The 24,506-nt window shown below is 40.8% G+C and overlaps 1 protein-coding gene and 1 pseudogene across 1 annotated transcript in view; both read right to left on the reverse strand.

The window, feature by feature from the left end:
• Positions 1-4,548: 4,548 nt before the first annotated feature.
• Positions 4,549-24,506, reverse strand: part of LOC137040105 (muscle M-line assembly protein unc-89-like) — a 72,921-nt gene continuing 52,963 nt past the window's right edge. The window contains exons 9-13 of the mRNA XM_067415517.1: positions 18,948-19,244; positions 11,842-12,141; positions 7,398-7,697; positions 6,428-6,472; positions 4,549-4,681 (exon numbers count right to left, since the gene is read on the reverse strand). Coding sequence (XP_067271618.1) covers positions 4,599-4,681; positions 6,428-6,472; positions 7,398-7,697; positions 11,842-12,141; positions 18,948-19,244 — 1,025 coding nt within the window. The 3' untranslated portion in view covers positions 4,549-4,598. The remainder of the gene's footprint in view (positions 4,682-6,427; positions 6,473-7,397; positions 7,698-11,841; positions 12,142-18,947; positions 19,245-24,506) is intronic.
• Positions 15,219-15,335, reverse strand: LOC137040832 (5S ribosomal RNA; annotated as a pseudogene).

A 24,506-nucleotide genomic window follows, 5' to 3' on the forward strand; every position in this document is an offset into this window, starting at 1 on the left:
GTTTTCAACTCAGGCGTGGGGAATGGAGATCACACTTACAGCACAGCTCAGCTACAGGCATTAATTTAAACGGATGCTAAGCAATGTAAGTGTTTTAACTTCTCAAATTAATTTCTATGAAAGTTAAGCTTCCAAAGGCATGAACTGAAAACGTGTTGTGAATGTATGCCGTGAATGTGGTCGCGATTACCTCAGCTCTCAATCACGAGAGCTCATCAACTCATTTATGACTTTAAATGTAATCTGACTCCTAATCTGAGTCAGCTGTGAAACTCACACGGCAACTCGATCGTTATATTGAACAGACACGTTCAGTATTTAATTGTAGGAACTCAGTCTCTGTAATCCAGTAGCGGTGGCTTTGGGAGTGGCCTCACAGGGCAGCGAAGCATTCTGGGAATCGTTGTCTTTCATCCCCATGAAACAAAAATACATTTTCTGTCTTTTCTCAGTCTAGAAAGCACCAAATAAAAAAATATTTTCACATTTCTACTACATTAATGATCCAGTTTAAATACATATTCATCTTCCCAGCGCTGAAGTACCCCTTTAAGAGTTATAATACAGACGAGCTATGCAAAGTGGCCTCCCTGAGGAAGCAGCTTCAGACGGAGTAACGTTAACGCTTTCTCTTCCCTTCTTTAATTAATTGTTCATTCACCAAACTGTAATCTTATTGCACTACTTAATCGTTGTGTCTGATTTGTATTGGGTAGTAATCCAGATTCAAAGACATGATTGTTTCATGAACCCTTTTTTCTGAAAATGTTGACCTCATTTGTTTTGCACAGAAAATGTGACCTGTCTGATGTCTCTCTTCAACAGCTGCATCAACATGATTTTTAACAATCCTCTAGAATGAAACCAAGGCTGACAGATGACAGTTCTTTCTGTTCCAGCAAAATAGGTATGTATATGGTATAGAAAACAGGTGTAGTTCTTGTCTAGGAAGATTATTGGTCCAAAACTATTTATTTATAATAAAGCACAAATATGACCTCTGTGCATACCAATTCAAATAACTTATTGACAGGTTTTATAGTTATGACAGCATGGTAGTTAGAACATTATCATGAAATAATAGAAAAAAGTAAGTAAATGATGACAGAATTTAAAATTTGGGGGGAACTAATGCTTTAAAGTGATAGTTCACCTTAAAATGAAAATTAGCCCATGATTTCCTAACCCCAAAAGTCATCTTAAGTGTATATGACTTTATTTCAGACTAATATAATCAGTTATACTAAAAATGTCCTGTCTCTTCCAAGCTTTATAATGGCAGTGAATGTCTGTTTATGCTTTGAAGTCCATAAAAGTGCATCTATCATCATAAAAGATACCCACATTGCTTGAGTCAAGGGTTCCTCTTTAAGTAAATCGTTGCATACGGCTGTACTGTCGGAAGCTAGTTATTTTAGTTTATATAGTTTAAAATATGGAAATATTTCTTACACAAACGCATCCCATTGCTTTAGAAGGCCTTTATTAAACCCCCAGAGACTTATGTATAACTTTTATGATTGACAGATGCACTTTTTTTTAAAGGATGGATTCCCTTTTATGATGGATGGATGCACTTTTATGATGGATATGCACTTTTTTTAAAGGATGGATGCCCTTTTATGATGGATGGATGGATGCACTTTTATGATGGATAGATGCACTTTTATGGATTCAAAACAGAAACAGCCATTCACTGCCATTATAAAGCTTGGAAGAGCCAGGACGGTTTTTAATATAACTCTGATTGTATTTGTCTGAAAGAAGAATGTCATATACACCTAGGATGACTTTAGGGCGAGTAAATCATAGGATAATTTTCATTTTTGGGTAAACCATCCCTTTATCCTACTTGTTGCTGAAATGATTGAAGTACATAGGTAGGGATCTGTTTAAAAGTAATTAAAATGTATTCTTTAAGACTGTTTAAAGTATTTCTTTATCCTCAAACTATCTTTTTTGTTTGCCAGCACACCTACCATATGACTGAAAAACAGAAGAACAACTCTTCAATCAATTTATTTATTTGGAGGACTAATACTTTTAGAATGGGTAAGTAATTCTTTCATATTAAATATTTATGCAAAATGTATTTATCATTTTAACTTTTGGTTAATGTTTGGATATGCCTTCATGTTTAAATGTAATTGTTTTTTCTATTTGTGTTTTTAGGAGTGTTTCTATAATGCATCAAGTATGGCCCGGGGTTGGTGCTTGAAGACTACAGACTAGAACCTCCCTGGTTATGGTAAGATTTAACAGATAACTTATGAAAGAATCATGGGCACAAAAATAAAAAATAATCATAGCTTTGTTGGTATTTGGCTAACATAATTACAAATACTAAAAAAGTCAAACAAATTGTTTTCATGATTTGACAGGTAGATGTTTTCTGTTTGATTTTAGACTCAACAGATTGGGAAACCTCTGCCTATCACAAAGTCAGGAAGAAGGAACGAAAATAATTCCAGCAGCTGACTAGTAAGTGAAATTTCTTAAAGGGATAGTTCACACAAAATTTAAAATTCTGTCATCATTTACTCGCCCTCATGTTGTCAATGTCACGTGATTTCAGCAGTTTGACACACAATCCGAATCATAAATCAATAAGCTGATTCATAACCGTTTGAATCTTTATTTGAGGTTTGAAAACAAACTTGGAAGAGAAGACAATGCCAAATAAATTCATAGTTTTTGTTATTTTTGGATCAAAATCTATTTTAATCAAGAGATTCTAATCAACTAACCAATGTCTCATAGGGACTACTTTGATGATGTTTTTATTCCCTTTCTGGACATGGACAGTATAGTGTGCATACACTTAGATACGCTGTCGGACTAAATATAAAATATCTTAAACTGTGTTCTGAAGATGAACGGAGGTCTTACGAGTGTGGAGCGACATTAGGGAGAGTCATTCATTACATAAATTTCATTTTTGGGTGAACTAACTAACCCTTTAAATACAGCAAGTTTTCCACCATAAACTAGCTGTATTTATAAAATACAAATAATATTAATTGTAATTGGTCTGGTTTTGTGTTGTCTAGGCAAGGGAACCAGCATTCCAGCATTCAAGGGTCTTGCTCGTTAATAAAGAACTAGTTTGTTAAAACAATTTTTTGCATTCTTTATTTTGTAACTTTACAATGAACAGACTTTTGTTGTACCATTATTTTCTCTGTGAATGTGCAGAGTTCAGTTGTGCTTAGATATTTTTGTCTATTAAAAAAAAAGTTATTCTTCATATGTTTATTTATTTTTTCCTGTAGTAAAAAAAGCATTTTTAGAACATTGCATGTAAGAAAACTGTCATGAATACACTTTAAAGTGTCATAAAATAACACTGAATGATTTAAATTAACACTTTAAGAGTAAGGGAGTAACACGATTCAGAGTTAAAAATACTGTTTAAAGTGTCATAAAATAACACTGAATTATTTAAATTAACACTTTAAGAGTAAGGGAGCAACACATGTTTAGTGTAAAAAATACTCTTAATGGTGTTATGAAACAACACTAGGTGTTACATTTTTAACACTATTATGGAGTTAAAATTAACACTATCCAAAGTGTTATTTTAACTCTAAACTGGTGAGAATTATATAAACTCTGGAAAAGTGTTAAATGTAACACTATGGGAGTTGAAATAACACTAACGTTTTTGCTGTGTAATATGGTAGACTACACATATTTAGCAAAATACTCTCTATAGCTGTTTTTTTCTAGCCAAAATGTGCTATAGCCTATTATGATCATTTAATGGCTTTCCTGAGGTAAATGTTATGTGAAAATTGTTCTCCAGTTGTTTTATTGACCCCTTTGTTAGACTGATTGGTCGATATTATGTATGAGGAATATACATTTAGGTAAGTTGTAGGCTACTGTTTCTTTCAACATTGTTCATTCGTGTTTACTATTAGCTAGTAAGTTAGAAATGATCGGTCCAAGTGCAGCTAGGGATCTGTCACGTAAACATTTACAAGCACCAAAACGGCATTTATTGTTTGGATTTCGTAATAAAAGTGACAGAATCTGAGAGCTGAGATTTTTTTTTAAATATCAAAACTCAAAAGTAAGTTAACCTGCTCTGTCTAGTCTGTCGGTCTCCGGCGCTGATTTGGGCTAATAGACTCGCTGTTTTTGCTGATGCTGAATTGTCTTTAGCACACAATACATTCATTACAAATGTAATTTTAAGGTGTTTAAACTACACCTGAGGAAACTCAGGGCAGCTCAGTCTCTCTCCAGTGGGTTTGTTGGACTTTTGCACCGCAGACTCGCTGTGTGTGTATGTGTGTGTGTGTGTGTGTGAGCCAGACTGAGCGAACGAACGCCACTCTGCACGTTTGAATCAGGGACGTATTTGAGGGGCGGGGCCGCGGGGGAGGGGTATTTTATGTATTTTAATTCTAATACATTTAAAATTAAATGGTATACTTTTGGTAAATGTATTGGACATACTGGCAGTTCGGGTTTTTTTTACAAGTAGGACTACAGTTTTTGGAACAAGGTTGGTTGGGGGTTGGGGGGGGGAGGGGGGGGGGGTTGACCCCTTGTAGATCCGCCCCTGCTTTGACACTGATGTGTGTGCCTTCTCAAAGTGAGCTGGTCTCCTGCGGCACATCCATGTCACTCAACAGCGGCATCACTACAGTCGCCGTGTCATTCACGTTGGATTCTGTGGAATCCAAAAGAAAAAAACGGAGACAATGACAGAAATTAAAAAGACAGAAGATGTACTGATCTCAACCAAGATATAAAAATCTACCATCTAATTACCATTAGAAATACAATGCACAAAATAATTTAAATAACACATTGCCAGTAGCATATTCAGCAAACGTTCTACATAAACACATTAAAATCTTGGATAGATCAGTGTAAAATAGTGTCAGGGGTCTCATTTATAAAACTTTGCGTAGATTTCATCCTAAAAGTGTACGAACGTACAAAAGCTAGATTTTGCGTACGTACAAAAAAATTCTGATTTATAAAACCATGCGTAGGCTACGGCAGAGCAAAAATCCCTTTATAAACCACAGCCAGCAGCAGGATGTGCATACGTGCTTCTTCACCCCGTCTCCTCCCTGAAATCACCATATATGGAGCTTACAACGCCTCGTTTTACTATGCATGACCTCATCTGCATATCATTTGCATGCATATTCCCATCCACGTGACACCATGTTTAACACTGTCAAAGGTAAAAGAAATGTGAAAAATATTAGATATGGACTATAAATGCCATTTGTGCCTTACACATTACATTGCTGAAAGTCATTCAATATCCTCTTAATGTTGTAGAATAAATATATCAAAATATCAATAAAAACAAAAAAAGTAGTATAAAATACTTCTCAGGTATTTTTAAAAAAAATAAAGTGTTATTTTAATTTTAAAATATTTAGTTAATTTTAAACACTTCAAATAAAATAAAAATCATGCAGTTTTGCTGTTAATGGAGGATTTATGTTTCTAACAAATAGACTGATCGTTAACACCTTGACAAAATAACAGAATTAATTTGTGGGCTAAAATTTAAGACAAAAATGTTATAGTGATCACATGCTTCTTCATGACGGTTTTGTGCTTCATGAATGTTTTTGCAGACTTTTAAGTTTAAGTTTAAGTTCTGCAGTTCTCTAATAAAAGGGTATTTCATGCTATTCTGTATCACATCGCGCCATCTCCTCCTGCGCTCCCGAGATGTGACTGTAAGCCAGTGCTGATTACTATTTTTTTTTTTTCATTTTTTAAATTATTGACATTTTGAATTATGTTTGGATTTTACTAGATGCACATAACCTAAAACAATCAGCACAAATAACACTGTTAGATTTCATCTTCATGATAATGTGGATATAACGTATGAAACGGAGTGAAAATTATCATTAATTCTTATAATTGTTCTTCTTACATTTATTACTTCCATTCACAAGCTCGCCATCTGTGTCGCCAATTCCCTTTGTCTCTAGAATGTGCGTATGCACTGCTCAAAGTTTGCTTAAAGGTGCGCACATTCTCCCGTCAGGTTTGTTTTTTATAGATCACAACCTTTGTGTGGGAACTGGCGTACGTACGTTTCTAGCCCAGTTTTGTGCGTACGCACGCTTTATAAATGAGGCCCCTGATCATGATCTTATTTTAGGGTATGTTTACACGACACTGTTTTAAACTAACGTAAACCTTTTTATGTTTTTTTGCCATTCATTTACATGACAAGGGCGTTTCGGGTTCCTAAAAAAGGCAAACTTTTCAAAATGGGTTTCAAAGTGCAAGTTTTTGAAAATGGTCTCCATGTAAACATCATGCACATAGTTTTCAAGGATCCGTGCGTGAATGAGGATAATTTTGACAATGGTTTAAGCATATGATAGTCATGTAAGCGTACCCTTAAAGTTAAAGAGCTTCAGTAGAATCTCACCTGCTTTCACTGAAGAAGGAAGAGGAGGAGCTTTTCTATTTGATACTGTTTGAACAAACAATCATAGACTTATTAGATCATTTTGCTGTTTAAAAATTCATTAGACATTGTGGTTACACAAAAATAAGGTCATATATAATCACATCTTAGGTCAGCTGTCAAACGAACTGTTGCTCATTCAATTCAAAACAATCGTCATGAAACATGCGAGAACCAATGACCAAAAAACCAATTACCGACATTGAACACTATAAGATGCATCTTGCCAGGATTTATGTCAGTGTTTTTTTCTCTCATTAAAGACACTGAATTTATGATAAGATTAAACTTTTTTGCTAAATTTGACAAGTTGTAAAGCTGAAAATAAAGAGATTCAGATAAATATCCTCTGAATTCAGGTTTCAGGTCTCTACATTATAAGGACATACAAGATGTCTCCATAATTCAAATAGCTTATTAAACATACTAAATATTAAAAATGTGTAGAAAATCTTTTGTGAGGGTTATGTTTAGGGCAGGGTTCATCACATCCAGTCCTAGTGGGCCACTGCACTGCACAGATACAAGAAAATTGCTGCTGAGTTTGATTAGGATCAGAACTAAACTCTCCAGGACAGTGGCCCTCCAGGACTGGATCTGAGGAGTAACCCTGGTTTAGGGGACAGAAAACCCATTATGCCAGATGAAAGTCCTCATAGTGATAGCTTCAACAGTGCGTGTGTGTGTCTCAAGAGCATTTATAAAAATAAACTGCTGGTGACATGTAAGTTAAACATGTAACACCAATAACTTCAATACCTCAGAACAAGTTCTAACAGAAATACCATATCTACAGATGCATTACTGAGTCTATTATTCATACTTTAGCTTAGTTTGGAACTATCTTCAGCGATGGATCAGAAACACAAAGTTGATCATCACTTTTCACCTCATCTATATTTAAAAAATAAACTGAAAGACAACTACTTACCCCAGACATCAACAGAGAATCTCTTGTCTGTGTTTCCTCTGCTGTTGATGATATGTAGTTTATAACAACCAGATTCTTCAATTCTAATGTCTGTGATGGTCAGAGATCCAGTCTTCTCATCCAGCTTCAGTCGGCCTCTGAATCTCCCACCAGGAACATCATCAAACGTCTCTCTCTTCCCTTCTTTGATTTGAGCGATCAGATTCTCTCCACACATCCACAGTATCTGATCATCTCTCTGTATGTCAGTATTAGTGGTTAGAGTGAGTGATTCTTCCTCCCTCACACATATGTCCCTCGCTAAGTGACAGCAGCACATACAAACAGAGAAACACACAGAAATGTTGCATTAGATCAAGTGTGCGCAGAACATCGGAGTTTGAAATGACTACATAAAGATCATTCAGATGATGTTTTATCAGTTTGAAATGTGCAAAGACACAAAACTTCATCTTCCTGTCTCACAGTATCACAGTAATGAGTGTAGCAGGACCCTAAACCGACAGGTGACAACCCCTGACTTCTTTCTGCATGTTTTTATCATTTAAATTTTGTCACTTTATGATCAACTGATTTGCTAATATATGATGCTTTCAGTTTTTCAGTTAGTTTTTTTAGTTAGTTTATTTGTTTAGCACATATAAAAACATCTCAAGTTGGTCAAAGTGAAATCAAAATACAAAAATATTAAACACCAAATAAAACAACACAATAAAAAAAAAAACAAGACAATAGTAACACAAAATACAATAAACTGATAGCTCAAACATAAGCCCGGGCAAGTAAAGGTGCTCTCAAATGAGATTTAAAAATACCCATTGTAGCAGTGCTTTAGTCGAGACCAGCTCATTCAAGTCCGAGTTGAGACTGAGTTCAGAGTATGTAGAGTCCGACTGAAGGCCGAGTTCAGAGTATGTAGAGTCCGACTGAAGGCCGAGTTCAGAGTATGTTGAGTCTGAGTCAAGACCGAGTTCAGAGTATGTTGAGTCCGAGTCAAGACAGAGATCAGAGTATGTTGAGTCTGAGTCAAGACCGAGTTCATAGTATGTTGAGTACGAGTCAAGACAGAGATCAGAGTATGTTGAGTCTAAGTCAAGACCGAGTTCATAGTATGTTGAGTCCGAGTCAAGACCGAGTTCATAATATGATGAGTCCGAGTCAAGACCGAGTTCATAGTATGTTGAGTCCGAGTCAAGACCAAGTTCATAGTATGTTGAGTCCGATTCAAGACTGAGTTCATAGTATGTTGAGTCCGAGTCAAGACCAAGTTCAGAGTATGTTGAGTCCGAGTCAAGAACAAGATCAGAGTATGTTGAGTCAGAGTCAAGACCGAGATCATAGAGGGTTACATATGAGTCAAGACCGAGTTCAGAGTATGTTGAGTCCGAGTCAAGACCGAGTTAAGAGTATCTTGAGTCTGAGTCAAGACCAAGTTCAGAGTCTGTTGAGTCCGAATCAAGTCCGAGTTCAGAGTATATTGAGTCCGAGTTAAGACCGAGTTCAGAGTATGTTGAGTCCGAGTCAAGACCGAGTTCAGAGTATGTTGAGTCCGAGTCAAGACCGAGTTCAGAGTATGTTGAGTCAGAGTCAAGACAGAGATCAGAGTATGTTGAGTCTGAGTCAAGACCGAGTTCAAAGTATATTGAGTCTGAGTTAAGACAGAGATCAGAGTATGTTGAGTCTGAGTCAAGACGAGTTCAGAGTATGTTGAGTCTGAGTCAAGACCAAGTTCAGAGTCCGTTGAGTCAGAGTCAAGACCGAGTACATAGTATGTTGAGTCCGAGTCAAGGCCGAGTTCATAGTATGTTGAGTCTGAGTCAAGACCAAGTTCAGAGTATGTTGAGTCTGAGTCAAGACCAAGTTCAGAGTATGTTGAGTCCGAGTCAAGACCAAGATCAGAGTATGTTGAGTCAGAGTCAAGACCGAGATCATAGAGGGTTGCATATGAGTCAAGACCAAGTTCAGAGTATGTTGAGTCTGAGTCAAGACCGAGTTCAGAGTATCTTGAGTCTGAGTCAAGACCAAGATCAGAGTCTGTTGAGTCCGAGTCAAGACCGAGTTCAGAGTATGTTGAGTCAGAGTCAAGACCAGGGCTCCGTTCTTCATACCTCGCTTAATACATCTGAGATGATTTGACAGATCCCAGATCTTCTAATCATGATAACTGGTCTCTGGCTAATTTGGTTCCAGATTCTGTTCCAGTTCCAGATTCTCTGAATCTTTGGATGATATTATGCACTGTAGATGATGATAACTTCAACCTCTTTGAAATTTGTCTCTGAGAAACTCCTTTCTGATATTGCTCCACTATTTTTCGCTGCAGCATTGGGGAAATTGGTGATCCTCTGCCCATCTTGATTTCTAAGAGACACTGCCACTCTGAGAGGCTCTTTTTATACAAATTGGTCCTTCAGCGGTTGCTTACATGTACATTTAACTTTTCCGGTCTTGTATTACAATCGGGTTTGTAAATTCAAACCTTTCAAATTGTCTTAAAAAAAAAAAAAAAAAAAAACGGTCAAACTCACTAGTCCAATCATTAAACAGAGGTTGTGACTAAAGAGATTTAATGCCGCCTATGTTTGCTAAAAAGTACCCATGTAGCCCCTACAGTCGCCTATATCAGTGGTTTTCAAACCAGTCCTGGAGGCACCCCAGCCCTGTACATTTTGTGTGTCTCCCTAATTTATCACACCTGATTCAACTCATCACTTCATTAGTAGAGACTTCAAGAACTAAATTGGGTGTGTCTGATAAGGGAGACATACAAAATGTGCATTGCTGGGGTGCGTCCAGGACAGGTTTGAAAACTACTGGCCTATATGACAGATTAGTTAAAGCTGAAGCAGTAACCAGAGGTTATGCACTATTAAACAATGCTATATTATTTCAATAATATGTATCTTGCATAACAAAGTCGAGCATTTAGTCAGAAATCTAGAATCTCACCAGATGTGCCCCATGCTCCATACTATCCAAGATAGTGTTGTCACAATACCAAAATTATGACTTTGATAAAATACCAGACTAAAATACCTCTAAATTGAATTGATACTTTTTTCAGTGCAAAGAAAAAGAAAAAGAAAAAAAAACAGTAAAAGAACATGACAGAATGTACTATTCGTTGTATTATTTTTTTACCTAAAAACTCACTTGGCCAGGATGTTCCTGCCCTACTTTTTGACCATTCCCTCCTCTTATTGCAATAATAATTGTATGCTAGTGTGGACATCCTTACAGAGATGTTTGCAACAATCACATTATCTCTCTTCCTACTCCTCCTCATCTTCAAACAACTGTCACACCAGCTCAGTGATAAAACTCCTGCATTCATATGGTGATTTATTCACGGTGGAGGAGTGAGTTTTGTGATCACGCGCACCTGGGAATACGCTGCTCATGTGGTCAAAAACATGATTGTATGCTGTAAATAAAATGTAATATGCTTTGTATAATAAGAATAAATGCATATTTCATTTAATATCCTAATGATTATTTAATTGTTTAAATCGGTTTAAAAATATCTAGTTAAAATGGTTTCCTGTCTTGTATTTTATCTCAAAATAAAGGAAGTAATTTTATTCCTCATGGAAATGAGCGGAAATACAGTTTCAATTATTCATACCCTTGTATATAATATATCACAAAAGAAGGATGTGGAAATAAATCTGTGTTGTTAATCCTTTTAATCTTTTTTTTAATATAAATTTAAATTCTAACCTTTCATTGGAGAATAGTTTTTTCTCTAATACACATTGCTCACAATTAATCATACCCCTTTACTCAATACTTTTTTCCAAGATAACAGCACTGAAACTTCTTCTATAATGCCTGATGAGTTTGAAAAACACCTAAAAGAGTTGAGACCATTCCTCCATACAGAATCTGTCCAGATACAGATATTAACACTCTGATTTGTCATGCTATATTTACATATTTGGTATTGCTGGATTCAGCAATCCTGGATTCAGCAATCCCACCTTAAACAAGCCATCATATGTATGGCTTATTTATGGCCAATAAGCCATCATATGCATTTCTATGATAATACTTGGCAATGCAACCACAAAGTAAATGAAAACATTCTGCATAGATATTCAATTTGTGCATGTCTACATATTTAAGGTATGTGTTTATATGTCTCTATTTATACATTAATATAATCAAATCCAGTCTTTTCTAGTAGTCATATCAACTTCTTGACTACAAACATGTCAAGTTTCAAAGCTCTCAGCTTTTGTGATCGATCTGCAATAGTTTATATGCCTTAACACCCATACGGACAGGCTATATTTTAGTCTTTTTTTGGTTTTGGGGTGTATAACAATATCTGTTAATATATTTTAATGAAGCATTATTCATGCTTTGTTTGGAACTACACAAGTGGATCATGACTTTTCACCTCATCTATATTTAACAAATAAACCGAAAGACAACTACTTACCCGAGAGAGTAACAAAGAATCTCTTGTCTGTGTTTCCTCTGCTGCTGATGATATATAGTTTATAAAGACCTGATAGTTCATCTCTCATGTTTGTGATGGTCAGAGATCCAGTCTTCTCATCCAGCTTCAGTCGGCCTCTGAATCTCTCACTAGCAACATCATCAAACGTCTCTCTCTTCCCTCCTTTGATTTGAGCTATGAGATTCCCTCCACACATCCACAGTATCAGATCATCTCTCTGTATGTCAGTATCAGGGTTTAGAGTGAGTGGTTCTCCCTCCTCCACTGGTATCTCCCTCTCTTCATGAGTGACAGCAGCACATACAAACAGAGAAACACACAGAAATGTTGCATTAGATCAAGTCAAGTGTGTACAGAAAAACGGAGTTCGAAATTTACATTTACATTTATGCATTTAGCAGACGCTTTTATCCAAAGCTACTTACAACTGAGGAGTACAGGAAGGGATCTGTCATGAAGAGGCAAAGAAACGCAAAAGGTGCCCTAAAAGGAGGAGGTTGCTAGGCAACGGGGGGGGGGGGTTGTCTGTTCGCCGCTGGCGTTGTCTCTTCGCCGCTTCTCCACCCACAAATCATGTTAAAGGACAACTCCGCTGAGAAATGAACCTAGGGGTAATTAACAGATGGTTACCGAGTAGATTGTTCTCTTGGATGCGTTTTCTTGAAAATCGAATGTAAAGAGTTTTATCTCTACAAACAGATTAGCTTATAATGCTTGTCTATGGGGCACAGGGTAGACACAGGGTGGTAAAATTAAATCAATGGTTAATACCACTAACAAGGCTCAAAATAGCCTCACACTAACACGGTAGCATAATGAGGTTCCCTACATGCAAACCGAAGCATTGAAAACTTTGTAAGAGTACAAACAGTTTAATAAGAAGATACGTTGTAAACATAGTGCCTTACGCGTTTACGGACAGGCACCATCTCGAAAAACAGTCTCGATGAATCGATCTACGAGCGCTGTTCTAAGTGAGCTGGTCGATAGGAATTAAGTTTGTGAAATGTAATAACATGGACATTTTTTTATTTATTTATTTATTTTCTCTGTTGTGTAACGGACCATATGAGATTCCAAGTCACAGTTCATCACTTAGCAGAGCTCTCGTCGCTCGATGAGTCGAGACTGTTTTCCAAGATGGCGCCTGTCAGTGAACGCGTAATGCACTATGTCTATAAACTGTCTTCTTATTAAATTGTTTGTACTCTTACAAAGTTCTCAATGCTTCGGTTTGCATGTAGGGACCCTCATTATGCTACCGTGTTAGTGTGAGGCTATTTTTAGCCTTGTTAGTGGTATTAACTAGCGATTTAATTTCACTACTCTGTGCCCCATAGACTAGCGTTATAAGCTAATCTGTTTTTAGAGATAAAACGCTTTACATTCGATTTCCATGAAAACGCATCCCAGAGAATGATCTACTCTGTAACCATCTGTTAATTACCCCTAGGTTCATTTCTCACCGGAGTTGTCTAACTGTACCGTTAGATTTAGATTTTATTTTATTTTCTTATGTTTGTGACTAGTCTAACAGTCAGAGCTACAATTGGGACTGTTGCTGATTGCTGGCAGCCACTGAGAGGACGTTGTTCACCATTCGCCGTTTTCCACCGCTTCTCTAATGTTTATGTTTGAATTGTTGCGGTTGGTTCTGGTTTGAAGGACATTTCATGTTGCTCGCTGCGACTGCTCTCTCTTCTGGATGTCGGCTGCTCACTAGTAGTCTCGGTGGTCTCCCTCAGGCTTGAGCTGCATGGTGGCTGAAGTTTGCACCACTTCTCGGCTGCTGAGTCTCGGCTGCACCGCTGTTCCGTATTGCGGCCGTGGAACGGCTTGGACTTCTGCGCCGACCCGGGTGTGTCCACAGAAGTGCCCGATAAACTTTGTTTGCCTCCTGCGTGGTGCTGCGGCAATCCCCATCGTCTGAATCGTCATGAAGACCCATCATCTGGTCTTCAGTTCTCATGCCTTGATGTCGTCAAGACACTGCCTCTAATTGCTGGGAGAAATGTAATACATGGAGTGGACCACAGTGAACTGGAGCTTTTTGGAGGTTTTCTGTTCACCATCAGCTCTTTTTTCTGTTCACCATCAGCTCTGTTTCTGTTCAGTTGTCTGTATTGGTTGATTTTTATTTTATTATTCTATATTTTTACTTGTTATTCTTTTTTTTTTTTTGTTATTTGTTCTTCAGAATGAAAAGTGCATTATAAATAAAATCTATTATTATTATTATTAAATACAAAGATTTGGATATTACTCAGAGCAGCAAAAAACAGAAAAGGGAAGAAAAAGAGAAAAAATAGAGGAGGAAGAGTTAGATTTTTTTTTATGATAAGATTAAGTGCTCATGGAAAAATGTTTTGACCTGTCTTTTGAATGAAGTGAGTGATTCTGCTGTGCGTATGGAGGACGGAAGATCGTCCCACCAACCAGGAACAATGAAAGAAAAAATCCTGGAGACAAGAAGATCTGTTGCATGCTCCATAAGGAACGGTGTGATTTTCCTGATTTTCCTTTGTGCAACGCAAACCTGCATGACTGAGCTGTCTTCGAAATGTGGTCTTTGAAGGACAGCTGGTCATCAAAGATTACTCCAAGATTTCTGACTGTCCCTGAAGGGGTAATCAAAGTTGAACCTAGCTAGATGGTAAACTCGTGTTGTATGGTCGGATTAGAAGGGAAAACGAGCAGCTCAGTCTTTGCTAAGTTGAGCTGCAGGTGATGTTTTTTCATCCATGCCAAGATGTCCACCAGACAGGTTGAGATTTGTGCATGTACTGTTGGATCATCTGGTTGAAATGAGAGGTAGAGCTGTGTGTCATCAGCATAGCAATGATAAGAGAGGCCATGTCCTTGAATGATGGGTCCCAATGATGTAGTGTAAATGGAGAATTATAATAAAATAATAATAATGCGTTCGATTTATATAGCGCTTTTCAAGGCACTCAAAGCGCTTTACATAGAAGGGGGGAATCTCCTCAACCACCACCAATGTGCAGCATCCACCTGGATGATGCGACGGCAGCCATATTGCGCCAGAATGCTCACCACACACCAGCTGATTGGTGGAGAGGAGACCGAGTGATGAAGCCAATCAGGATATGGGGATAATTAGGAGGCCATGATGGACAGGGGCCAATGGGCAAATTTGGCCAGGATGCCGGGGTTACACCCCTACTCTTTTTACGAAAGACATCCTGGGATTTTTAATGACCACAGAGAGTCAGGACCTCGGTTTAACGTCTCATCCGAAAGACGGTGTCAGTATAGTGTCCCCATCACTATACTGGGGTGTTAGGACCCACACAGACCACAAGGTGAGCACCCCCTGCTGGCCTCACTAACACCTCTACCAGCAGCTACCTGGTTTTCCCAGTTGGTCTCCCATCCAGGTACTGACCAGGCTCAGCCCTGCTTAGCTTCAGTGGGAAACCAGTCTTGGGCTACAGGGTGATATGGCTGCTGGTGAAATGAGAAGAGAAGAGGAGAGGTCCAAGCACTGAGCCCTGAGGAACCCCCATGGTTAGTTGATGTGTTCTGGATACCTCTCTCCAGGCAACCTTGAAAGACCTACCTATGAGATAAGACTCAAACCAGTGGAGTGGAGTCCCCGTGATGCCCAGTGATGAGAGGGTGGACAGAAGAATCTGATGATTCACAGTGTCAAAGGCAGCAGATAGATCAAGGAGGATGAGGACTGATGATTTGGATGCAGCTTTTGCCATCCGCAGGGCTTCAGTAACTGACAATAATGCCGTCTCAGTTGAGTGGCCTATTTTTTGAAACCTGACTGGTTTACGTCCAGTTGATTAGACTGTGAGAGGAAAGATGAGACCTGGTTGAACACAACTCGTTCAAGTGTTTTTGCTATGAATGGTAGGAGAGAAACAGGTCTGTAGTTCTCTACAAGTGATGTGTCTAATGTGGGTTTTTTAAGAAGTGGAGTTATCCGAGCCTGCTTGAATTTAGTAGGGAAGATGCCGGTGCAGAGAGATGTGTTGATGATGTGTGTGAGTGCTGGTAAGAGTGTAGGGGAGATGGCTTGTAGAAGATGTGAGGGGATGGGATCTAGAGGGCAGGTAGTGGGATGGCTGGAGAGGAGAAGTTTAGATACTTCAGCCTCAGTGATTGTATAGAAGGAGGAGAGAATATGTTCGGCTGTGGATTTAAAATCGTGTGTGTGTGGAGGTGGGAACTGACTGCTGATGATTGTGCTTTTATCTGTGAAAAAAGGGCAAGATCGTCTGCAGATAGAGAGGTGGTGGGAGGTGGTGGAGGGGGACAGAGGAGAGAGTTGAAAATTCTGAAAAGTGTGCGTGTGCCTGAGGTGCTGTTAATTTTGTTGTGGAAATATGAGGATTTATCAGCATGAACATCATTTGAGAAGGATGAGAGCAGAGATTGATACTTACTCAGGTCAGATAGGTCGTTTGATTTGCGACATTTTCTCTCTGCTGCTCTTAGTTTGGTCCGGTGTTCACGAAGAACATCAGATAACCAAGGGTTAGAGGGAGAAGAGCGTGCTGGCCTAGAAGATAGAGGGCAGATACTATCTAGACAAGAAGTTAAAGTAGAACATAAAGTGTCTGTTGCAGTGTTGACATCCATAGAGGAGAATTGTGTGGGTGAAGGAAGAGAGGATGACACAACGGAGGAGAGGTGAGAGGAAGAAAGAGAACGCAGGTTTCGTCTGAAAAAACTGGTAGAGGGAGTGGAGGTGCATGAGTAGGTAGATGTAGATTAAATGTGATGAAATAATGATCAGAGAAGTGTAAGGGTTTGACCAAAGTGTTTTCTGTAGAGCAGTAGCGTATGTAGATGAGGTCAAGTTGGTTTCCAGATTTGTGGGTGTGTGAGGTAGTAAGGAGTTTGAGATTGAATGAGGATAGAAGGGAGTGAAAATCTGTAGCATACGGTTTGTCCAGGTGGATGTTGAAATCACCAAGGATTACAAGTGGGCTGCCATCCTCAGGGAATGAGGATAGCAGAACATCTAGTTCCTCAACAAAGGTGCCCAATTGACCTGGGGGACGGTAAATGACTACAAGATGGATTTTAGCAGGAGCTGTAACTGTAATAGCATGGTATTCAAATGAGTTGTTATTGCATAGAGAGGTGTGGGTTGAGTATTTCCAATTTTTTGTGATGAGAAAACCTGTGCCTCCACCTCAGCCAGTGTGGCGAGGTGTGTGAGAGAAAGAGAGAGCAGCAGGGGTTACTGAGTCTTCTGGACGGATCCAGGTCTCAGTCAAAGCCAAGATATTTAGAGTGGATTGAATGGCAAAGGCTGGAATGAAGTTAGCTTTGTTTACAGCTGACTGACAATTCCATAGACCCAGAAATGATTACAAAGATCATGATGATCCATTTAAATGATAAAAAAGCATGCAGAAAGAAGTCAGGGGTCATCACCTGTCGGTTCAGGGTCCTGTTACACACATTACAGTGATACTGTGAGACAGGAAGATGAAGTTTTGTGTCTTTGCCCATTTCCAATTGATAAAACATCATCTGAATGATGATGTTTGATGAGGTATGATGATAGGTATGATGAACTGATTTTAAAATAGATGATGCTTTCAGTTCTTTCATATATATATTTTTTTCATCCAATAACTTATCAAACATATTTGTAGGCCATATTTCCTCTGATTACTGATGTCACTGTATGTTAGTACAGCACATCAAAAAAACACGTTAAACGCTTTTGCTAATATGTGTTACAACCGGCTCAATATTGCTACATGAATGGGAGGCAACATGGACCAGCAAGTAGTGAACAAGAATAATTTATTAATAACTAAACAACATAAGGACAAAGTAAATTAACAATCCTTATTTGTGTAAGCCAGTAGTTAAAGTGTAGCCTAGAAATCTAGACGCACCCTAGCGGCAGCAAATTTAATCTGCCCGCGAGTGACGTCTAGCAGCTCTCAATACCCTTCTGAGCTGTATTCCCCTAACTCTTGCCGGGCCAATCACATCGTGTATAGAGTCGGTGGGCGGGGCCATAATGACGATGGCCGAGTTGCGTTTGCATGCTTCTAGTAAACACAGAAACTGGCAAACGGCGGTCTTTCGAATCAGCTTTAACCGCGACTCTGGAAGACTTGGAATTAAGCTTTTCTCTGAGAAAAGAACAAAGAACGGCACTGAAGTCATTCTTAAGAAGGGAAGATGTGTTCAGAGTTTTGCCGACCGGATACGGCGAATGTTTAATCTATCAACAAGCTCTGTTTCACCTTCGTTGCTCTGGTTGGTTGTAGCGCTATCCTATCGCGTGCAGAGGGAGTTTGAAAAACAACCGTTTATCCCGCCTCGTCGGATTGAGCCCTGTCAATGGTGAGTTTCCAGACCAAACATCTTGATGTGGGTCTGGCTTGTCAGGCTAGTTAAAGCGTGCACGAATGTGTAATGTAAGCATGGATCTGAATGGATGCAACAAAATTATATAACCAAAGAAAGCAACCAAAATTGTATAACCAAAGAAAACAACAAAACGCCAGTCACTCAGACAAGTGCAGTCACATCCTAGCCCCCCTCCGCATTCATAGGGCTGCAGCTCTTATAAGCCTGAGAATGAGCTTCAGGTGGGAAACCACACCCCCACTAAACAGAACACCTGCAAACAAAACAAAAAGACACACAGAAGAACCACAAAGGCCAAGCACTAAAGCTTGGAATATACGCTGCAAGAACAAAGAAATTTGTTCATTTTCTTGAGGTGGCAAGAACAAGAACAAAGTTTGTTCTGGCCAGTACATTCCATACTTCACGAGAAAAGCAGGTGCCGATCATCTGCGTTTCTCCGCATTAACCCCGCCCACATTAAATGTCTGACCAATCACACAATAGTTTTCGGACACCCGCAAGAAAAAATTCTGCTCAGGCGATGTGTCGAGAAAAAGCTCGCAGCCCTGGGAGGAAGAACTTTTTTCTCTGTTCTTGCGAAGTATGTTGCAGCCTTAACTGGGCCTCTAACATATGCAACTGTCATTTTAACTACCAAACAGATTTTGATTTCAGATAATTATATTATTCACTGATGTAAAATTATTATAAAGTATTGATTTACTCACCACTGACAGTAACTGTGAATTTCCTTTCTATTCCAGACCTGAGCAACTTCAGATGATATTTTCCAGTGTCACTGGTTCTGGTGTTTTTGATGGTGAGAGATCCAGTTTGATGATCTAACTGCAGTCTGTTTCTGAATCTCTCAAAGGGGTATGAAGTCAAATTAATGTCTTTGTTCATTCCAATTGCGATAGTTTCATCATTAAATAACCAGTGTACTATCTCATCTACTTCTATAAAAGTAGAAGAGGGTAGAGGAACATCTTCTCCCGCGATCACTGTCATGGTTTCGTACCCATCTGGAAAACAAACAGAAAATATTATTTAGAGATAAAACAGATATTTTACTGTCAGTAACAGATTCAACTGAGGTCTCGTTTCACTTGATCCAATCTAATGTTTACTGCAAAATTCTGATATTTACTGGTCTAAATCAATATCTAGTAGTTTAGTAGGAAATTAGTGTGTAGGAGAACATTTCAATTCACCAGATTAAAGTTACTATATAAATAAATACCCTAAGTTGGTTTCGAATAATATTGCAGGCTAGGGGTGTAGCCAGCTGGCAGGGCTGACGGCACCGGCCCGCCTACTATGATGACTAGGCCCCACCAGTTTATCATACAAATATTAGGGGTGACCCCGAATAGTCAAAGATTTGATGCATCGATATGCGGAGCCGGATTCAAAGACAGATCTCACAGTCGAGTCTTCGCGGGTGTTATGAAACGAGGATCATACCATTTTGGCAATACGGGGGTGCTCAATATTTTAGAGACTTGGCGCAGCGCTGCGCTGTGCTGAGCTTTGCGTCCGGTGTGTGACCCCTTTAAGGGTGCTGAGCTTTGCGTCCAGTGTGCAACCCCCTTTAGGCACAATCGGCTTAAGAACGTGCATGTAAATGCACTCAGTGTTCTTTTCCTCTCTAGGCAGGTATTTTTTTAGGTTTATTTATCAAAATATTGTGTGATGTTCTATATTTCGATCGCGGAAATGACATGTTATGAGAAAACGTTTTACGAACGTTTATCCACCACATTACCTTTTATTTAACCCTAAATAAGGAAGCCATTGTCAGTTACTCTGTCAGTTGGCACGCAGTTTTGGTCCCTTAATTAAAAGTTATTGCTGTGTGCAGTGTGTAAAGGAAAATAAAAATAGTTTTAGCCTCCTGCTGACTAGTGTCGTGCCCCAACCCATTCACACACACATAGATGATTAGACTATAGAGAGATTAGACAATTCTGATTCTAATTTGTAAATGCTTAGTCGGGGACACTCCTAACACATATAATAATATTTGTTAAATAACAGTTGTTTAAATTAATTTATTGTAATTACAAAATTTATATAATCTCAAATAGTGAAATAAATAAAAAGTGTTTTTACAGTCTATGGTTTTTGCATAATGCTTGATGAGTTTGATTGACAGCAAAAAGCTTGATGAGTTTGACAGCTGTGTTAGGCAATTGTCAGGCTCATGTTTGTGAGCGCGACTCATGTCTGTGACTTCATGAAGTGTGTTTACCTATTCACTTAGCCTATTGTGGCGACGTAGACGTTTTTTGCATTAACACGGGAGAGAACCCATTCATCAGGCCACAAGTAACGTTAAGATTTTTAAATTCCAAGCACAGGTTCATTCTGTTAAGCTGGGAACACGGCACCAGTTTCTATCAGTCGTGCTAGTGTAGGGGTAAGGTGCGTAACAAGTTTTGATGCAATTCGACCTGCAGTTTGAATCAGCCTTTTGCTGAACTCTACTTCCTTATCACATCACATATCAGATCAGAAAGGTGTTTAGGTAACACTTCACTTGATGGGTGTGCATAAGACTGACATGACACCTTCAAATTGTCATTAAAGTGATACTTCATTATTTTTTAATTTTGTGCTTTCTAGACTGAAAAAAGACAGAAAATGTATTTTTGTCTCATGGGGATGAAAGACAACAATTCTCAGAATGCTTTGCTGCCCTACGAGGCCATTCCCAAAGCCACCGCATCACTGAATCACTTTCCCACTGCGTTCATTTTCATAAAATCAAAATCAGTTCAGTTAGACAACAGACACTACAATTAAAAACATCTCAGGTTCTCACGTAACCTATGCTCTCTGAATAGGGAACGAGATGCTGCATAATGACGCATATGGGGTACGCCCCTGGGCATGCCGATTGTCTGAAGCCCTAACAGAATCACGCAAATTCATTGGCTTATGGCGCAGCGCCGCCCCACTAGCTCATTGCCTTTGAGCTATACTGGCGCGCGCACCATCTTCTCCCCAGATTTCTCTGCCGAGCAAGACGGCTTGTCAGCAGTGCGGGGAGCTTAGCAGCATGCGCAGCGTCTCGTTCCCTATTCAGAGAACATAGGTCACATGAGTAACCTGAGGTTTTCGCTTTCATGGTTAACTCGATGCTGCGTAATGACATATATGGGGAACGGCATACCACACACGCCAAGCGCTGCCGCATCTGACACTAACGTCAGGTAGACCTGAACGGCTGGATTAAGCTGACAGAACATATGAACCTGGAGCCATGTCAAGGTCTAGACAATAAAACTTGACAAAAGTGTGCGGTGAGGACCAACCTGCCGCGACACAAATGTCCTCCAAGAGAGTCCCCTTGGAGAGTGCCTGAGAGGAGGCCACACCTCTAGTAGAGTGTGCTCTAATGCCCAGAGGTGAAGGAACTCCGCACACCTCATAAGCTAAAGAGATAGCCTCCGTCACCCAATGCAAAATTCTCATTTTCGATGCGGCAAGCTCCGGAGCTGACTCCAATGGCCCAAAGGGAGCACTAGTCAAACCCTCCAGGACGATAGATAAGACCCACGATGGTACACCAGGGGAGCAAACTGGCCTCAGGCGCTTAACCCCTCTCATAAAAGATGAGACTAAAGAATGCTTTCCCAAAGGGGTCTCATCCAGCTTCAATGAGCGGCGATAGCCGCTACATACACTCCGAGTGTAGTAGCCGCCGCCCCGCTGTCTCCTGCAGAAACTCCAGAACTGAAACAATAGGGCAGTTGACTGGACTTCTATTGTGGGCCGAACACCATGCCTGAAAAACCTTCCACTTGAAAGAGTAAAGCTTCCTCGTAGAGGGTTTAGCGATGGTCTCCTGCACATCTGCTGGTAGACCGACCCTTAAGCTTGATGGCCCCTGATAGGCCACACCCACAGTTTCCACATCTCGGGACAAGGATGCCAGATCCTGCCCTTGAGCTGTAACAGCAGGTCGTTACTGACCGGAATCTCCCAAGGGGAGGAGTCCAGGAGGAGAACCAGCTCAGAGAACCACGTCTGGGATGGCCAGAATGGTGCCACCAGCAGAAGACTGGCCTCGCTCTCTCTCACTCTGTGCAGAACAGCCGTAATCAGCTTGATGTTTGGGAACGCATAGAGCCTCAGCCTCGGCCAGGGATTAGCAAACGCATCCACTCCCAGTGGTGCAGGAGGACTTAGAGAGAACCAAAGCGGGCATTGGGACGACTCCTTCGTAGCCGAGAGTTCCAACCCCGCTCTGCCGAACCGCTCCCAGATCTGAGCTACTGTGAGAGGATTTAGCATCCATTCCCCTGACTTGAGTTTTTGCCTCGAAAGGAAGTCTGCCGTGAGGTTCAAAACTCCAGGGACATGGACTGCACGGAGGGACAGGAATTTGCCCTGGGCCCACAGGAGGAGACGGCACGCAAGCCTGTCCAGGGTGACGGAAAACGCCCCCTGTGCCGACACCTCTTTGGAGAAAAAGAGGGTCTCGCCACACTGATAGGGCTCAAAAGCAACCTTTCGACACCCTCAGAAGGCGGTAGGGAGATCCTGTAACCCAAATCCCCACATACTTCATCCACCAAAGGAAGGGCCTAATGTGGAGCAGCCCCAGAGGAAGGACCTGGGAGGCTGCGGCCATGAGACCCAAGAGCCTGCGGCATGTCACTACAGAAACATGATCGCCAGGCTTGAAGCAAGCTAGACATGTCCTGATACTGGAAATCCGGGCAGGAGCCATACAGGCCTGCATTGACACGGAATCCAGACAGACCCCCAAAAAGGTGATCTGTTGGGATGGTAAGATCACACTCTTGGGCTCAAGGGAATGGATCAAGGGTAAGATCTTCACTCTTAGGCCAAGGGAATGGACGTGACGAAGCACAGGATCCCTGTGAGCAATCGCCATCATCCTGGATTGGGATAACAAGAGCCAGTCATCCAGGTAGTTGAGTATGCGGATGCCCTGGAGCCTCAGCGGGGCCAGTGCAGCATCCACACACTTCGTGAATGTCCTTGGTGCCAGAGCAAGGCCGAAGGGGAGCACCCTGTACTGGAAAACCTTCCCTCCGAAGGCAAACCTGAGGAACTTCCTGTGTCACTGAACGACCTGAATATGAAAATATGCATCCTTCAGGTCTATCGACACAAACCAATCCCCTGCAAAAATCTGGGCTAAGATAGACTTCAGTGTCAACATCTTGAACCTGCCTCAGAGGAGGGAAAAATTTAGACGTCAGAGGTCTAATATGGGCTACAGACCGCCATCTTACTTAGGGACCAAGAAGTAACGGCTGAAAAATCCTTGCTCTACATACGTAGGTGGGACTTCATCTATCGCTCCTTTGAGAAGGAGGGAGGATAGCTCCTCCTGTAGAACAAAAGCCTCTGAGGTGCTGTTTACTACAGTATAAAGGACCCCACTGAAACAGGGGGGGGTTGCGGCAAAACTGCAGTGTGTAGCCTAGTCGAATCTTGCAAAAATACGGGTGGCAGAAATAAGCTCAGACGGAATCAGGGGAGAAAGCCTGAAGCGTCTCCATTCCCTGGCCTGGGAGTGGCAAGAGGTTGAGCCGACCCCGCCCCTCGAGATGCACTGGGCGGCGAGTGTGATGGGGTTGGACTCAAGAAAGTGGCCAGGGGGCGGGCAGACCCAGCCCCGAACGTACGGCTCTCTTTTTCCCGACCGGAGGGTCAGGAACGACTTGGCGGAGCGGGAGCAGCAGGCTTGCCGCCAGGCTGCTTCATCTGCAGGTGCCGATGAGGTCTCTGTTACGGAAAGCGGCGACCACAAGCTCCCCAAACCATGGCAGGTGGGGGATGCTCTCTGGGCTGAGAAGAAGAGTTACTAGAAGATTCCCTATTTCTGCTAGGCATAAACTGCCTGAAAGCCGCAGACTGAGATTTGGCTGCTCTGAACTTGTCAACCACAGCGTTGATGGCCTCGCCAAATAAACCCTCCTGTGAAATCGGCATGTCGAGGAGGAAAACCTTTTCTTGTCGCAAATCTCAGTAAGGTTCAACCAAAGGTGGCGTTCAGCGGCGACTAGTCCAGCCATCGAGCGTCCACCGCACATGCAGTGTGTTTAGTGGCCCTTAAGGCCAAATCCGTAGCCATGTGGAGCTTTTTAACACGCCTCTGGCGTGACCCCACCTCGTCCATTTCTTTAAGAATGTCAGCTAGGTAGGCCTGGAGAATGGCCATCATATGGAGGTCCAAGCCAGCCTGACTAGCCGCTACGTAGTACCGATTAAAGCGAAAGTGGTCCTACACGGCTTAGAAGGGA

Source organism: Pseudorasbora parva, chromosome 14, assembly GCF_024679245.1.
Source record: "Pseudorasbora parva isolate DD20220531a chromosome 14, ASM2467924v1, whole genome shotgun sequence".
NCBI lineage: Eukaryota > Metazoa > Chordata > Actinopteri > Cypriniformes > Gobionidae > Pseudorasbora > Pseudorasbora parva.